The 16,690-nt window shown below is 40.7% G+C and overlaps 1 protein-coding gene across 1 annotated transcript in view; it reads right to left on the reverse strand.

Annotated features, from left to right (window-relative positions):
- The window catches only part of RALB (RAS like proto-oncogene B), a 45,347-nt gene that overhangs the window by 12,310 nt on the left and 16,347 nt on the right, over positions 1 to 16,690 (reverse strand). The window contains exon 2 of the mRNA XM_080798417.1: positions 8,157 to 8,322. Coding sequence (XP_080654543.1) covers positions 8,157 to 8,270 — 114 coding nt within the window. The 5' untranslated portion in view covers positions 8,271 to 8,322. The remainder of the gene's footprint in view (positions 1 to 8,156; positions 8,323 to 16,690) is intronic.

Below are 16,690 nucleotides of genomic sequence, written 5' to 3' on the forward strand. Positions count from 1 at the left end.
TATGAAATAAAAATCACTCCTCATATACCCCTTCTGTTCTTTATCGCTCTCAGCTCTGCCTCTTCTTATTTTGTTTTTAAACAGGAGCAGAAATTCCCATTGATGAGGAGTCCAAGCACAGGGCAGAAAGAACATTTGGCAATATTATTCTCAGTATAAAATTATACAAACACGGGCAAGGGTGAGAAACAGAAGCTCTTATACATACTCAACAGAAGTATAAAACTCATCTGAAAAGTAATTTGGCAAAAGGGACTAAGAAGATTAAATATACACATAATGAAATATAAAAGTAAACCCCTCAAGCACCAGAAGAAAACATGGGTGAAATCCTTTTATTACCTTGAAGTAGGGAAGGCCTTTTTAACTATGACTCAAAATCCAGAAGCCATGTAAGAAAAAATCGATAAATTAGACTACATAAAAAATGTTAAAAACTTCCGTATGGCACAACACACTATAAAAAAAGACAAATGACAAACAGAGGGAAAGTATTTGAACCCACATCACAAAGAGCTATGTTTAAACGGTTCTTAGAAACAGAGAGAAAAAAAGATCAGCAATCCAATGGGAAAAAGTGGCAACAGACATAAACAATTCACAGAAAAATAAATACATATGATGTTAAACATACGAAAAGATGTTCATCCTCACTTAATAGAGAATGGAAGTTGTTAACTACGTGGAGACACCATTTGTCACCTACCAGACTGGCAAAACCCCACCGTCGGACAACACACTCTGGGGAAAAGGCCCTCTTGTACACGGCTGGTGGGAGGAGAGAACAGTGCAGTCTTTATGGGGATGAATTTGGCAAAATCTAAGAGCACTGGAGTAGCACTCACCCTGGGTCCCAGCCACCCGGCTTCTAGGAATCTAATCTACAGCAACATACAAGGTGATCCCTGTGGCACCGTGTGTGACAGCAAATGATTAATAACCACTCAAACGCCCAGCAACAGGCGCCCACCAATGGAATACTATGCAGCTATAAAAAATGACAAAGAGAACTACGTACAGATACAGAACGATCTCCAGATTATAACAGCCTACCTTGTGCACAAGTAAAGAAGTAAAGTAAGAAGAATAAAGAATAAGAAACGTGTGTGTACGTATAGTGGTTGTTTGTGTATGTGTATACGTATCTTAATAGGTACGTATATGCATAGGTATGTTGTTAGGCATTTGCCAAAAAGATACCCTGGAAGGACAAATAAAACAAATTTAAAAGCTGTGAAACAGAGAGACTGAAGCAAATGAACCTAAATGAATATTAAATTGGCAATAGAGCCAAACAGAGAAAGAATTAATTCAAGAGACTTTAGCACAGAATATTTTGATTTTGTGTCCCACAAAAAGAGACTAAGGACAAAAGAATTTCAAATAAATGCTAAAGTTCCCTTGGTGCTTGTATTACTGAGTAATAATGATATTAATATTTCAAAGCTCTTTTCTTTTCATTGTGGTAGACATCAAGTAAGTAATTATCTTAATGATGTCAGAAGCATAGATGTTTAGGAAAAAACTAAATTAATGACAGCAATGTACTATCAAAATTGAATTAGTGCTGGTTTAGGCAGATTCCCACATGCAAAAAAATGAAGTTAGATCCATACATCACATACAAAAATTAACTCAAAATGAGTCAAGACTGAAAAGTAAGAGCCAAAACCCCAAAACCCTAAGAGGAAAACATTGGTGTAAATCTTTACGACCTTGGATTTGGCAATGTGTTCTCAGATGAGACATCAAAAGCACAAATAGACTTCATCAAAATTTAAAACTTTCATGCTTCAAAAGACAGCATCGAGAAAGTGAAAAGATAACCCGTAAAATGAGAGAAAATATTTATTAATCATATATCTAATAAGGGACTTATATTCCAAAAACATAAAATACTCTTAAAATTTACCAATAAAAAGACAAATAACCCAATTTAAAAATAAAGGACCCAAATAAACATTTCTCCAAAGATGAAATACAAATGGCCAATAAGTACATCAAACAAGGCCCAACATCATTAGTCATCAGAGAAATGTAAATCAGAACCACAATGAGATACCACTTCATACCTACTAGGATGTATAATCAAAAAGAAGAGACAATGGTAAGTGTTGGCAAGGGTATGGAGAAATTGAAACCCTCATTCATTGCTTATAGGATTATAAAATGGTGCACATACTATGGAAAACAGCTTTGCCATTCCCAAAAAGTTATACGTACAGTTACCATAAGACCCAGCAAGTTTTGTGCCTCAATATATTTATGCAAGAGAATTTAAGACATAGGTCTACACAAAAATTTATATACAAATGTTCATAGCAATGTTATTCAAAATAGCCAAAGAAGCAGACACAATCCAAATATCTATCAATTGATGAAGGCATAAGCAAAATATAGCATGTCCAGACAATGGAATATTATTCCATGATAAAAAGGAATGAAGTACTGGGGCACCTGGTGGTTCGGTCAGTTAAATGTCCAACCCCTGATTTCAGCTCAGGTCATGATCTCAGCATCATGAGATAGAGCCTCACACTGGGCTCCATGCTGGGTGTGGAGCCTGCTTAAGATTCTCTCTCTCCCTCTGCCCTTCCCCCCACTTGAGTGCATGCATGCACATGTGCTCTATCTCGAGTAAATAAATAACAATCCAAAAAAAAAGGGAAGGGTGCCTGGGTGGCTCAGTCAGTTAAGCATCTGCCTTCGGCTCAAATCATGATCTCAGGTTCCTGAGATCAAGTCCCACATCAGGTTCCCTGCTCAGTGGGGAGTCTGCTTCTCCCTCTCCCTGTCCTGCCATGCCCCACTCCATGTTCACTCGCTCTCTCAAATAAATAAAAATCTTCTAAAAAAAAAAAAAAGGAACAAAGCACAGATACAAGTTACAATATGGTGAGCTTTCAAGACATTATGCAAAGTGAAAGAAGCCAGATATAAAGATTATATGTTATATGATTCAATTTATATGAAATGTCTAGATAGGCAAATCCATAAGAATAGAAAGTGGTTATCAAAGACGAGTGGAAGCAGGGGAGGCAGTAATGAGGAAAGATGTTAATATGTAGGGTGTTTCTTTTCTTTTTTTTCTTTTTTTGAGAAAATTGTTCTAAAATTATATAGTGATGGTTGCACTTCTGTGTGAATATATTAAAGTCATTGAATTGACTTGTGAATTCACACTTGAAAAGGGTGAATATCATGGCATGTGAATTATACCTTAATAAACTATAATTTAAATTTTTTAAAATATGTTTTTTTAAAGGTTTTTATTTATTTGACAGAGAGAGCGAGCAAGGGAGGGAACACAAGTGGGGGAAGCAGGAGACAGAGAAGCAGGTTCCCCACTGAGCAGGGACCCCAATGTGGAACTTGATCCCAGGACCCTGGGATCATGACCTGAGCCAAAGGCAGACACTTAACCCACTGAGTCACCCAGGTGCCCCTAAATTTTAAAAATTTAAAAATTGAACTGAAATTATCAATTTGAACTTATGGGCCCTTTGAAGAATACCCTTAAAAAGAGCCTCATGGCTGGGTGGCTCAGTGGGTTAAGCCTCTGCCTTCAGCTCGGGTCATGATCTCAGGGTCCTGGGATCAAGCCCCGCATCGGGCTCTCTGCTCAGCAAGGAGCCTGCTTCCCCCTCTCTCTCTGCCTGCCTCTCTGCCTACTTGTGATTGCTCTCTGTCAAATAAATAAATAAAATCTTTAGGGAAAGAAAAAAGAGCCTCATACTGGGGCACCCAGGTGGCTCAGTTGGTTAAGACTCCAACTCTTGATTTCAGCTCAGGTCATGATCTCAGGGTTGTGAGATCAAGCTCTTCATGGAGCTCTGTGCTCAGCAGGGAGTCTGCTTCTCTCTCCCTCTCTCTCTCTCTCCCCCTGACCCCTCCCCACACTTGCACACATCCTCTCTCTAAAATAAATTTTTAAAAAAATAGCTTCATGCTGACAATTAAAAGCCACTGGTCCTTCAAGTGATTTTAAATTTCAAAACAAAAAACAAAACAATTTTTAGTATTAGGTTCTTAAATTTGTAGTAAAGGTATCTTAAAATATATAATACGTGAAAATTGACCTATGCTTCACACAGTGTCCTTTTAACTCCTTTCCGAAGAGACAAATCCATGACCCCAAAAAAGCCCACCACCCCATGAAAATCTCTGAATATCATCATAAAGCATCTCAATTGTTCATTTCTGAGCTTTCAAGGTCAAAACAGCAAGAGTTCCAGGGACTCCTGGAATGCGGGAAGTCAGATATCCTGATACAACGGCATACCTCCATGCCAGGAAAGGTGTGCAGATTATTAGAACACAGATTGCAATCTTGATGTTTTCTTTTTCCCACTAGAAACAGGAAATCCCTACAGTCTTTGTATCTGTTAAGATGATCCAGGCCTTGCAAGGCTGTGTGTGATTCAGTTTCATATGCCCAAGACACACAAAACTAAGACAAACTTCATGGAGACCCCCTTCTTACTGAGCATGACTTAGCTAGCCACTCAGCCAGCCACTGACAGTCTAAAGAGTATAAGAGATCAAAGATAAAAAGGTTAAGATCTCCCACCAATTTTTCTCAAAGTCAGAACTTAGACAAAAATAAACACTTTCTGGAACCACTGTTCCTCACATAATCCAATTTTCACAGCAATTTTCACCATAATCTTGATTTTTTTTTTATAACTTGGGGTAAAGCACAGGACCAAGAACAAAGAACATGGGCAGCCTGTGAGACTTTAGATAACTGGCATCCCCGAGCACAGGACCCAGCTTCCTCATCTGCGAAATCAGGCTTGACTAGCTCATGTCTCAGGCAGAAGTCGCCACACTTGCCCATATGTCAGAAACTCCAAGAGAGCTTCTTAAAAAGAAAGATTCCCATTTTCAAATCTAGAAATAGTATCCAGAAGGTGTTTTTTACAAAGTTCCCCCCAGGAGATTCTGCGATCAGCTAAGTTTGGGAATCACTGCTAAGGTTTCTTCAAGCTCCAAAATTATGATTCTGGATCTCTATTGCCCAATATAATAGCCACTAGGCACATGTCATGGAGCTCAGGAGCCACACATGTGGACAGCATAAATACAGAACATTTTCACCGTGGTAGAAGGTTCTAGAAGACAGCACTATTTTAGAAAATCAATTAAAGACTTCTCCAAACATACATCGCTTCATCTCTACACTTTGCTTGCTCTGATTTTATGTTATCATTTTTTCAACAACTGCTGCTCTCCAGTCCTCAAATATGATAGCCCAAGAAAAAAACAGACTAAGATCAAGCCTAGCTTTCCGTGTTTTCTCTGAAGATACTGGAAAAAGGGGGCAAAAGCCTTCTGTGTGCATCTTTACCCCTCCCTCTTACCACACACACACACAAACATACATAATAAAAACACAAATCCCGATCTGACTCTCCTACTTCATCTCGTAGAGTGTCAGCAGCCCTGCTATTGACAAAACTATCTGCATTGGAGAATTCGTTGTTGTGGGATCTCTCCTGTGTGCCGCAGGTTGCTTAGCACCATCCCTGGCCTCTACCCTGCTAGTAGCACCAGTCCTCTCATTGGGACACCCATAAATATCTCCAGACATTGTCAGTGATTCCCTGGGGGGACAAAATCCCCTTCTTCATCTCGATTAACAAGCTACTCCTCTAATCCTGTCTCCATCTTAACTCTTTTCCTCACCCTCTCTTCCTCCCAGAGTCCACAGAAGAAAAATTAGGGAATTTTTAGTAAGCAAATTATGTTATCAAGCAGAAACAAAGACTTCCAAAGCCATCTTCAAGACATGCCCCACCTCTTTTATGCAAAAAAACATTCTGAGCAAATCAAGCAGATTCCATGAGACTTCCCCACTTTGGCCCCTAGCACAAGATAAAGAGAAGCAAACATCAAAAGACAAAGGTTTCTCATTGTGAGATATAAGGAGGGAATGACCCAGGAGGAAATCAAGGTCTGAAGCTTATTCATTCAAGGAGGAAATTTGGTCTGAAACTTATTCATCTTTTTTAAGGACAGAATATAAAATGACTCATATAATATTGGATACAAAAGTGAATATCTAGAGTGAGAAAAGAAATCATAATCCATTATAAATTTTTTTAAATGGACAACTACTATGGCAAATATACCCTCAGGGGACCCTCAGTGAGTCATGCCCTGGTAAGATGCTTTCCCCTTAAATACAGAGGAATCTGTGACTGGCTTCTAACCAACGGACTATGGCAATGGCCACAAGAGCACCCTGTGATTTCATTTGCTTATATAAGAATCTGTCTTAGCTAACCAGACAGACAGTCCTACTGGCCCTGAAGAGGCAGCTGCCATCATATGAACTACCTATGGAAAGGGCCTGGTGGCAAGGACCTATGGGCCTCCAACCCACGTTTGCAAGAAACCAAACTCTGTCAGCACCCAGAGCGTGGAAGAGGACCCGAGCCTCCACTGAGCTCACAGCCACAGCTGACACTGCCGCAGCCTTGTGGGACCCCGGGAACAGCACCCAGCTAAGCCGTGCCAGAACCCTGGAAACTAGATAACAAATGTGTGTTGTTTGAGGCTGCTACATTTGTAGGAATTTGTTACATGGCAACAGAAAACCAATACAAGGGGCTCCTGGGTGGCTCATTCAGTTAAGCATAGGATCCTGGGCTCAAACTCCGCTTCTCCCTCTCCCTCTGCCTGCCGCTCCCCCTGCTTGTAATCTCTCTTTCTCTGTCAAATAAATAAATAAAATCTTTAAGAAAAAAAGAGAAAAACAATACAAATACTACTTGTATCACAAAATCCAGCAAAAAAACATTTTTGCTAATTAACTGCCTGGCATCTCTCTAGCATACCTTCCTGTTGGTTTGTTTGTTTGCCGTATACTCTGATGATCTCACCAGACATGCCAGTGATTCTGTACTACTTCCTATAACGAATAAAAAACAATTTAGTCTGTCCTCTAGCATAATCAGGCCGAATTTCTCTTTTCTTGAAAGTTTAGAAGAGTTTTTTCCAGCTTCACAATGACTTGACATCACTAGTCATAAGAGCTGTAGGATTATTGTCAAATTTAGGAAACCTCTACTGAATTTCCCTGTAAGAAGCTGTAAGATCTCTAAGAACTTTCCAGACCAGTTTCCAGACCAGCTCTATATGTCTCGATGCTCGTGTCTCCTCCACGGCCCACACATTTTCAGAGTCAGGTGCCACGGGACAACATCCACACCACGATACACTCCTGGCTCTGTATCTCATGTCACAGTGCCAGGTGAGTTAGCAGACTGGGTGGTGGCCATATTCCTGGAAGCCATGCCAATAGTGGGACGGCTGGTAACAACCACATGCCAAAGTGACTCCAAACCACATAAATATATTCCACTAATTCCCAGCTAACAGTATCCCTACTCCACTTCCCTAAGCTAGATCCCAAAAATGGTCATTGCCACACCAATACCATCCAACATCAGTGGAAACTGGACAGGGCAAGTCTAGGGAAAACAGATAATGATCTTAACCAACTGTGGCTACAGGTCACTTCTGTTTGCAAATCTTGTAAAGCACACACCCTTGTGAACAGAATGCAAGCTCTGGTCAGAACACTCTGCCTGTAATACCAGCCAATGGCCATCAGGCAGGGATGTTTGTTGCCACAGAAGTCAAAACTGTTGTCACACTGGACTCGGCACCAGCTCTATTATCTACATTAAGTGATACCAATTTAAGGCAAGGATGGTTCAAGCTTCCCCTTGCTGTGTGGGAGAACTAGAGAGAATTGGATGTCTATCACTTGGGGAAAGACTGTCTTACGACAACTTAGCTCCCTTCAATATCTCCCCAAATTGACTGTTACAAAGCTAAGTATCTGATCTGTTCTTTAGAAACAGCCTCCTCCCTTGTGTCAGAAAGAAATCATAAAGGATGATGGAAATCATGCAAGCAGGGACCCCTCACATCCCTGTCACATTTGAAATTACTTACCAAAAATCAGGAACCCAGGTCTTATGCTGGTTAGACTCCCCCAGGAAGCTATTCAGAAACCAAGTTAACACAAATTTGCCCATGATCCTCCATGCGTGTGGGGCAATGAGCACATGGACACAGTTGGAAAAGGGACATTGTTACAGCAGACTCGATGATGAAAGCCATCTGTGCCTGGTATGTCTTACCTCATCATACATGAACTGAAGCGTCAGGGCCGACTTGCCAACCCCTCCACTGCCAACCATGATCACCTTGTGAAGGGCCAAGGAGCTCTGGCCCTTACTCTTGTTTGCAGCCATCCTGCTGGTTTTCTGAGGTTGCAACACACGAAGAGAAGACCTAGTTGAAGAGCTGCCAATGAAGAAGACAAAGACTTAGAAGCAGTTTGATTTCTGCCCAACTAAAAATCAAATGAAATCCACATGCCCCAGAAAAGCCTAACCCAGACATTCCAACAGAGAAATAAATCTTCTAGGTTCCACACAGAGATAAAACAACCCCTTCAACAACCCTGCAAGTCATGTAGCACAGCAGAGCCAGAGAGAAAGCAGGACAGAAAGTGGGAAAAAATAGGTATGCACATCCAATGCCTGTATCTCTGGGGTGGGTAGGGAAGGACAACCTGCCACCAGAAATCAATATATCCTCAAAAGTGCTTCACTGAAGTGGAGTGACCAGAGAGCTCCCACTTTCCACCCCTACCTCAAGTCATCTGGTACCCCAGAGAACACCAGCACTCAGGGACCTCAGCCTCCACCTCTTTATTCTACTCCTCACTCCACCTTGGACCTCTACCTCCCAGCACAGACACTCACAGAGACCCCCACATGGGCCAAGGAGGTGCTTGGGAAGGGGATGAGTAAACGCAGTTTTTATAGTAAGTATCTGTTTGTGGCACATGACAGATTTCAGAGAAGGAACTAAATTATTTTCCCCAAGCGTATTTAAGGTGGTGAACTAAAATGAGTTAAACTTTCCTATAATAACAATTGATAAGTCAAAATCAGTTTAACATCAGATGTGAGATATAAAGAGAGAAGAATCTCTGGTATTAGTGGGAAGATAAGATTTTCCAAATAAGTAAATTTAACAAATATCTGGAACTTACTTTAACCCCAGTGCCAATTTTTACTTTAACTAATGTGTATGGAAAAGCCATTTCACATATACCACAGGGTAAAGAAAAGGATATGGTGTTGGGCATCTCATGGGCTTGAGCCTGAGTCTGTCATTTGTGAGCTGTGAGACTTAGAACTATTTGATTTCTCCAAGCCAGTTTTCTTATCTGCCAAAACGAACCACCCCCTACCTTGCAGGATTCTCCTGAGGATTAAATGAGACAACATATGTGAACGACCTAAGCACAGTGCCTAGCACCCAGGAGGAACTTAATAAAGGTTGATTTCTTTCCTAGCAAATTCTAGCTTTTTAAAATTTTTAATTTTTTTTCTAATTACAAAATGACAGGCTCCTATTTCCATTACTGTTGACCAGGTAACTTGAAAGCATCAGCACTAGAACAATAAATTAATACACACAGCACACACATAAATCATCCAGGCAAAATAAAACAACATTGCTTTAGATCAGTGGTTTCCATCCCTGGCTGCACAATGGAAATCATCTGTGGAGCTTTAAAGACATCCTGATGCGTGGCTCCCACCCCGGAGCTTCTGGTGGAATTGGCCTGGCATGCAGCCTGGGCATGGGGACTTCTAAAAGCTTCCCAGGTGATTACAGCAGACATCCAAGGTTGAAAAGTTCTCTTACATGCACAGGTGAGCTCAAAAGAAGAGTAAGAAATCCCCATGGTAGGATAAAAACAATCAGGGCAGTAACAGCCACTATTCCTGCAGTCCTGAATAGCTGCTGTTCTTGGTAACTTCGGATTTAACAAACACACAGGGCTAGAAGACCAGCTGCCCAGGCCCAGTGGGAGTTAGAACTGAGACCTCTTCTCAGTTGAGAACCGAGAAGCCAAGGCCCTTGGGGGAACACACCTACAAGGTAAAAAAAAAAAAAAAAAAAAAAAAAAAATGGACTACAAAAACCTTTGTTGACCAACAGGGGGCAATGACAAGGAAGTCTGTCTGACTGGGCCCCAGCTGCATGCAAGTATACCCAGAAAATCTGTGACCACAGCATTTCTCCACATTAACATAAGAAGCATTCCCTGTCTAGTCATGGTGCTGGAGCATAAGGCAGAGTAATAAATAAAACCTCTCTGGGAGGACAACATGCAATAAGACAGATCAGGATAGTCACAGCTAAAACCCACAGAAAGGAGTCCACAATTCCAACCTACGACAAACCTAAGAAAATCACCATACATGGGAGTCCACATCCATAACAAGTAGGATTTTTCAGACAACTACTATAAAATGTACATTCTGAGCATTTTTAACAAAGCCAAAATCAAAATGTTAGAAAAATGACTTTGTCAAAAGACCAGGAGGTGAACAAGAACTGCTCTCAACATCTAAAATATGTTTTTAAATATTAAAACAAAAAGTTATAATATTATAGAGAGGGGGGGGAAAAAACTATGGTTTTTCTCTACCTAACTGGCTAATTGTCTGGGGCCCTGCAGATTTAACTGACCAAAAAACCAGATTCACAGAGAAAAACAAACAGGAGTTTATTCCAGTGCGCATCTCACACACACAAACTCAGTGATGAGTAACTCAAAGGAGCAGTTAGAATTTCGGCTTACCTAGCATCATAAAAATAATAATAATAAATTTCGTAGAAAAGTGACAAGACCAAAAACAAAGAATTTTGCACTTCTAGGGGCAACAAGTTGTGGGAAGACAAATACTATATAGGGGAAACTGACGGGACAATAAGAGCTGGTGAGTACAGAGTGTTTTGCAGGTTCCACTGGTGCCTTCTCTGGGCTGGTTAAGAGTCTAGAGCTCTCAAGTAATTCAGAATAGCCCTGCTCTTCCCGGTAGAGAGGGGGAGGCACAGAATTTTATTTTGGTCTCTTACTTTTCAATTGCCTTCAGCTCAAAATAATCCTATGTCAAAGCAGCATATTTTGGGATAGCATGCTCTGAACCCTTTCAATCCTCAATAGAAAGTTTAGAAAATAGGGGCTTCTGGCTGGTTCAGTCAGTGGAGAGCATGACTCTTGATCTTGGGCCTATGAGTTAGGTGGAGTTAGGATCTTGGGCCATTAGGTGCAGAGATTACTTTAAAATCTTTTAAAAAATAAAGAAAATTTAGGAAATAACTATCTTTAAAAGAGAAAAAAATCACTTATGATTCTGCTACCCAGAGATATTCACTATTAACAGAATTCCTGCCAGTATTCTAATCTATATATTTCTATATTTAAAACCTATTTGAAATCATATTTGTGAAGTCTGGCATGTTATCTCTCATGTATTATATCCATCTGTCTTCTTAGAGCAGGCTGAACATAATTAAATCTTTCCTTGACGATTTAAGGACCATCCTCAGCACAAGATCAGTTATGTGAGTGGCCTTGGGCTGATGTGAGTAGACTCAGATGTACGCGCATTCAGCCCCCTTCCATGGAACCTCAGCTTACTGACTTACCTATGCCAGGTCTTCTTTCCACTGCTCCTTTTCCAATTATGTGCTTTTTAATAAGTGTTCTAAGCAATTAACTAGGTAATTAAGCACATCTGAATTGTGACTAAAATAGAATAAATGGGATAAGGCGTGGGCCTCCCCAGAAGGCTTCACTTTAGCAAAGTGAAACGGCTTTTGGCCTAATTTCTGGTCCACAAGTGTTTCCCAGAGAGCTCAGGTTGGTTCATGAGGTTGGAACTTCCAGACCATCCATCACACAATTTCTCTGAAGCAGCCTTGCTTCCATGAATTACCACAGTTGTATGAAAATGGAGAAATAATCTTCCAGGTTGGGGTCGGGAGGCTTTCAAACCCAGGTAGACATCTATCTAATTCTGAGCTGTTATTTTCCAAAAGCAAAGTCAATTTCTCTAGAAGAAACCATAATAAATGAACTGAAGACTGTTCAGCAAGTCTAAAGATATCTGCCAAAGTATCTGTGCTCAAAGCTCAAAAACTGAAATAACCACAGTGGGTATTTTCAACCCACATAACCGCTTTGGTCAACTTGACCTGATGAAGGGAAAGAGAGGAGAAAGGCAGAAGGGCCAGCCAAGTGCCCGTGACCAAACCAATCCTGGAAACTGGAAATGCGGACCTCCAGGCTCCTGATGCTGGATATAAATCCTTATCAGAAATAATAAACCCTTATTTGTTTAAGCCACTGTTAGTCCACTCATTGTTGTTGTTGTTGTTTTCTTACTTGTACCGAAAGTGTTCCAGAAACCTCTCTAGTCTTTGACTCAAGAAACTCCAAGTCGAGTGATTCGGACAGATTAGTAAACGACCACAGTGCAGGATAATAAATTCTGTGGCAGAAGAATGACACAAGGGGTGCTCTGGGAACACAGGGGAGAGACGTCCAAATCAGACTGGAAGGTCAGGGAAATTTTCCTAAAGGAAGCAACATAGGAACTGGGATTTGAAAGCGCTGACTCGATAAAGGGAGGAAAAGAAATAACAGGAAGAAAACAAATCAGCACGGTTCAGGAAGTGCATGTTGATGATTCAATGTTTTTAATTGACATGCCTAGCCAATAAATACAGTCTTAAAAAATAATACAAGTATCCTTTTTTCTCAACATGTTGTTATGAAAAGTTTTAAACTTTCAGCAAAGCTGAACAAACGGCAGGGCAAGTCTCTATATCCACCACCTGGATTTTCCAATGAGCATTTTGCTCCATTTGCTTTACCACAATCCCTGTCATTTGGCGTCCCTCTCCCCACCCATCAATTCGTCTTATTTTTTTATACATTTCCATGTAAGCCATAGACAGCGGTACACTTCATCCCTGACTTCGGCAGAAACATCATGTTTTACAAAGCAATTATGTTCTCCCCCACTGCCTTCACTAACAATTTCAGAACTCTCTCTAAGAGGTTAGCAATCCTCCTAAATCACTTCAACAAACTATTTGGGTTCGTGACCAATACATGAAGCCACAACACAGACCTACCATGAGGGGAATTTAGGTCTGTCTCACCAAGTCCTGGCATGGCTCTCTCTCGGTCAGAAGTCTTTTACAGGGGACTTGAGAAACATGCCAGGGAACACCTTTAGTAGGTCTCTACTTACTAATAGGAAAATTCATTTTTGTCCAAAAAACATTTAAGTGGTACTTTGTGCCAAATCGTGAGTCTCTGTCCTTAGGAAACTTAATTCCTTAAGGTTAGACATACAACTAAAGCATTTTAATGTAATTTCCCACATGCAATGATGAAAATGTACAAGGTATAATGGAAGGAATAATGAACTCTGGGGAAGGATAATCAGCAAAGGCTTCAGAATTGAAGAAGAATTCACTCAGCAGATAGGGGTGAGAGAAGGGAGCTTTCCATGCATAAATGAGAATACACAGTAAGGAACAAAGGCATGAAACATCATAGTGGGTACCAGGTATGGGGTGGGGAAGTGACTGGGGGAGGAGTCTCCAAATAGAGACATGTTCATCTACAAATGGACCTAAGACGTGATCTTAAGAAACCTGTCTTGGAGGAAATGAGAAGCCATTGCAAGGTGTGTCCTTCACCCCTGACAGCGTGTAAGTCATTGGATCAATAAGAAGAAACACACATATTCCCGTACAGAAAAATGAGCCATTCCAAACTTTAAAAAAAGCTTCATTCAGATGGCTGGGCAGGGAGGCAAGGTTTGGGAAATGCTTTCTCTATGTCATGTTGTATGATACATTAATATGAAGTAGGGCTCTCTCTACCACTCAGCATTAATTCAAAGACCAGAATGCACTCACTTGCGAAGTAAAGTTTGTTTGTTTGTTTGTTTTTAAAGATTTATTTATGTATTTATTTATTTGACAGAAGGAGATCACAAGCAGGCAGAGAGGCAGGCAGAGAAAGAGGAAGGGAAGCAGGCTCCCTGCTGAGCAGAGAGCCCGATGTGGGGCTTGATCCCAGGACCCTGGGATCATGACCTGAGCTGAAGGCAGAGGCTTTAACCCACTGAGCCACCCAGGCATCCCCGAAGTAAAGTTTTTATAGCAAATCACAATATATAAACCAAGCAAATGCATGTTAGGAGGAAGGAGTGGTTTCTAGTGAACCTTAGTCCCAGAGGCTAATAAATTCATCAGTATTCTGTTAAACTGAGGCTAGCAGAAAATGAGCTGGTAGATAGAGTCGACATGCCACCTATGTCTGTATCATAGGGTTGTCAAGAAAATCAAATGAGAATTTGAAAATGCAGAGGAAAATTAACTCCTCCAGTCTCCCTCATAAAATTCAAGTGTCCTAGGTATATGGCCCACAAAGCATATGGGAAACTCTCAAACACTGTACACGTGCGAAGATTTGCACTTGGCACTTTTTTCCACATACTATAACTCGAAGGTAACTTGGATATGTACTTCAGTCTCCCAAAATATTATCCATTTTTTTAATTAAATTCAATTAGCCAACATATAGTACATCACTAGTTTCTGATATAATGTTCAACAATTCATTAGTTGCCTATAACACCCAGTGCTCATCACTTCACGTGCCCTCCTTAATGCCCATCATCCCAGTTACCCCATACCCCCCCAACTCCCTTTCCACAACCCTGTTTCCCAGATTCAAGAGTATCTCATGGTTTGTCTCATGTATTTAATCCATTAAATAACAATCAAAAAGGAGAACAGTCCTAAATCTGGGGCAATTTAAGCACCAAAGTAACTAAGGACAGTAATAAAAACAGACCACTGAAAAACTAGAAATTTGTGAATCCATACCTAGAATAAGTATTAATAAACGAGGGAAGAGGCAGGCCTCTTGCTTCCAGTAGAACACCAAAGGCAAGACTGATAAATGTAGAGAGCGCATCTGAGTTGGGAAATCAACATTTTATAACTAACATAGTAAAGACTCGTTCCCGCAAGAATCATTAATAGATGCTAAATCTAAAGGGGAGATCTGGAGATCTGGATGACGAGCAGGATATTTGCATGGTCTTAAAGTGTCTCCATACATTACTTGTGAATCAGAATCTGCATTTTAACAAGCAGCACTGTTTAAGTGTCAAGGCAAATCCCAATTTATTCATACCACTTCCTGTTACAATCCAAATTCGGAACGATCTGATCTAAATTAGGGTCATGAAGCACCCTCCCCCCCCCAAAAAAAACCACCAGCACTTTCAAATATGAAGTCACACAGGAAACAGATGGATTGCAGGGATTGTAATGAAAAAGTAAAACGCAATGATACAGTCTACTCAGTAGACGTCATTTCCACTAGTATTGAAAATAGACATGGAATCTTATTTCTTAGCATCTAACACCAAATTTATCCAATAGTTGTAAGCAAATAAACAAGCTGAGGGCTGGACATAAGTGCATGGGTGTGTGGTGACAGCACCTCCCTTCCTGCGTTGAAACCCTATATCATTGTCATCTTAATGACACACAAACTTGTGGTTATTGCTCAAGAGTCTCAAAGGCACACCTTGAGGGGAGAGATAGTGGCTTATTCCTATGTATGTCACCAGGATCTAGAACTCTGGCCTCCAGTGGGTTAGAGACGGAACCGCCTAGAGGATAAATAAAGGGATGAATGAATAATGAGTTTTAAGACTTTTAAGAGTGTTTTGTTTTTTGTTTTTAAAGATTTTTATGTATTTATTTGGCAGAGAGAGAGACCACAAGTATGTAGAACAGCAGACAGAGGTGGGGGAGTGGGGGGGGGGCGGGTGGGAACAGGCCCCCTGCTGAGCAGAGAGCCAGATGCGGGGCTTGATCCCAGGACCCTGAGATCATGACCTGAGCCGAAGGTAGAGGCTTAACCCACTGAGCCACCCAGGAACCCCAAGAGTTTTAAGAGATTTAAGAAAGGAAAACACAGATACATCTTTTTTTTTTTTTTTAAGATTTTATTTATTTATTTATTTGTTTGTTTGTTTATTTGACAGAGAGAGATACAGTGAGAGAGGGAACACAAGCAGGGGGAGTACGAAAGGGAGAAACAGGCTTCCCACTGGGCAGGGAGCCTGATGTGGGGCTTGATCCCAGGACCCTGGGATGATGACGTGAACCAAAGGCAGCCATTTAACAACTGAACCACCCAGACACCCCAGGAAAACAAGGATGCCTTCTAAATTATTTTCCATGACACATACTATACCACATTTTCTCATCAATGTTCCATGAAGGAAATAGTGTCTTGAGTGTTCTACTGTGAACATTGATTCTAGAAGGTACATCATTAAAGTAGAAGCCCTCCCCAGAGGTTCTTTGTATGGCTTAATAATAAAGCCGTGAACTACAAAAGTAATCGTATTTTAAAAATACATCTGTGCACATGCAGACACACACTCAGGAGGCCAAGGTGAAGATACTAGTCAAAGATGGACAATTAAAGATCAGTAAAGACAGTAACCACAATGGATTGAAATATATCAAATTTTTTCACAATAATACTTTAAGCGTACCTTATTGGTCACCGCTGGAGAACTAGGAAAACAACTCATTTTGAAAACTGGTAAATACAGGGAAAGAATTAATAATGCATCGTGCTTCTCCTATACACTGTACTATTAGGTGACTAAATACAGCGGATTCTTGAACAACATGATGGCGTTGGGGCACCGACCCTCCCAGACAGTCAAAACCCCATGTATAACTTTTG

This window comes from Martes martes (genome assembly GCF_963455335.1).
Source record: "Martes martes genome assembly, chromosome: 3".
NCBI classification, from domain to species: domain Eukaryota; kingdom Metazoa; phylum Chordata; class Mammalia; order Carnivora; family Mustelidae; genus Martes; species Martes martes.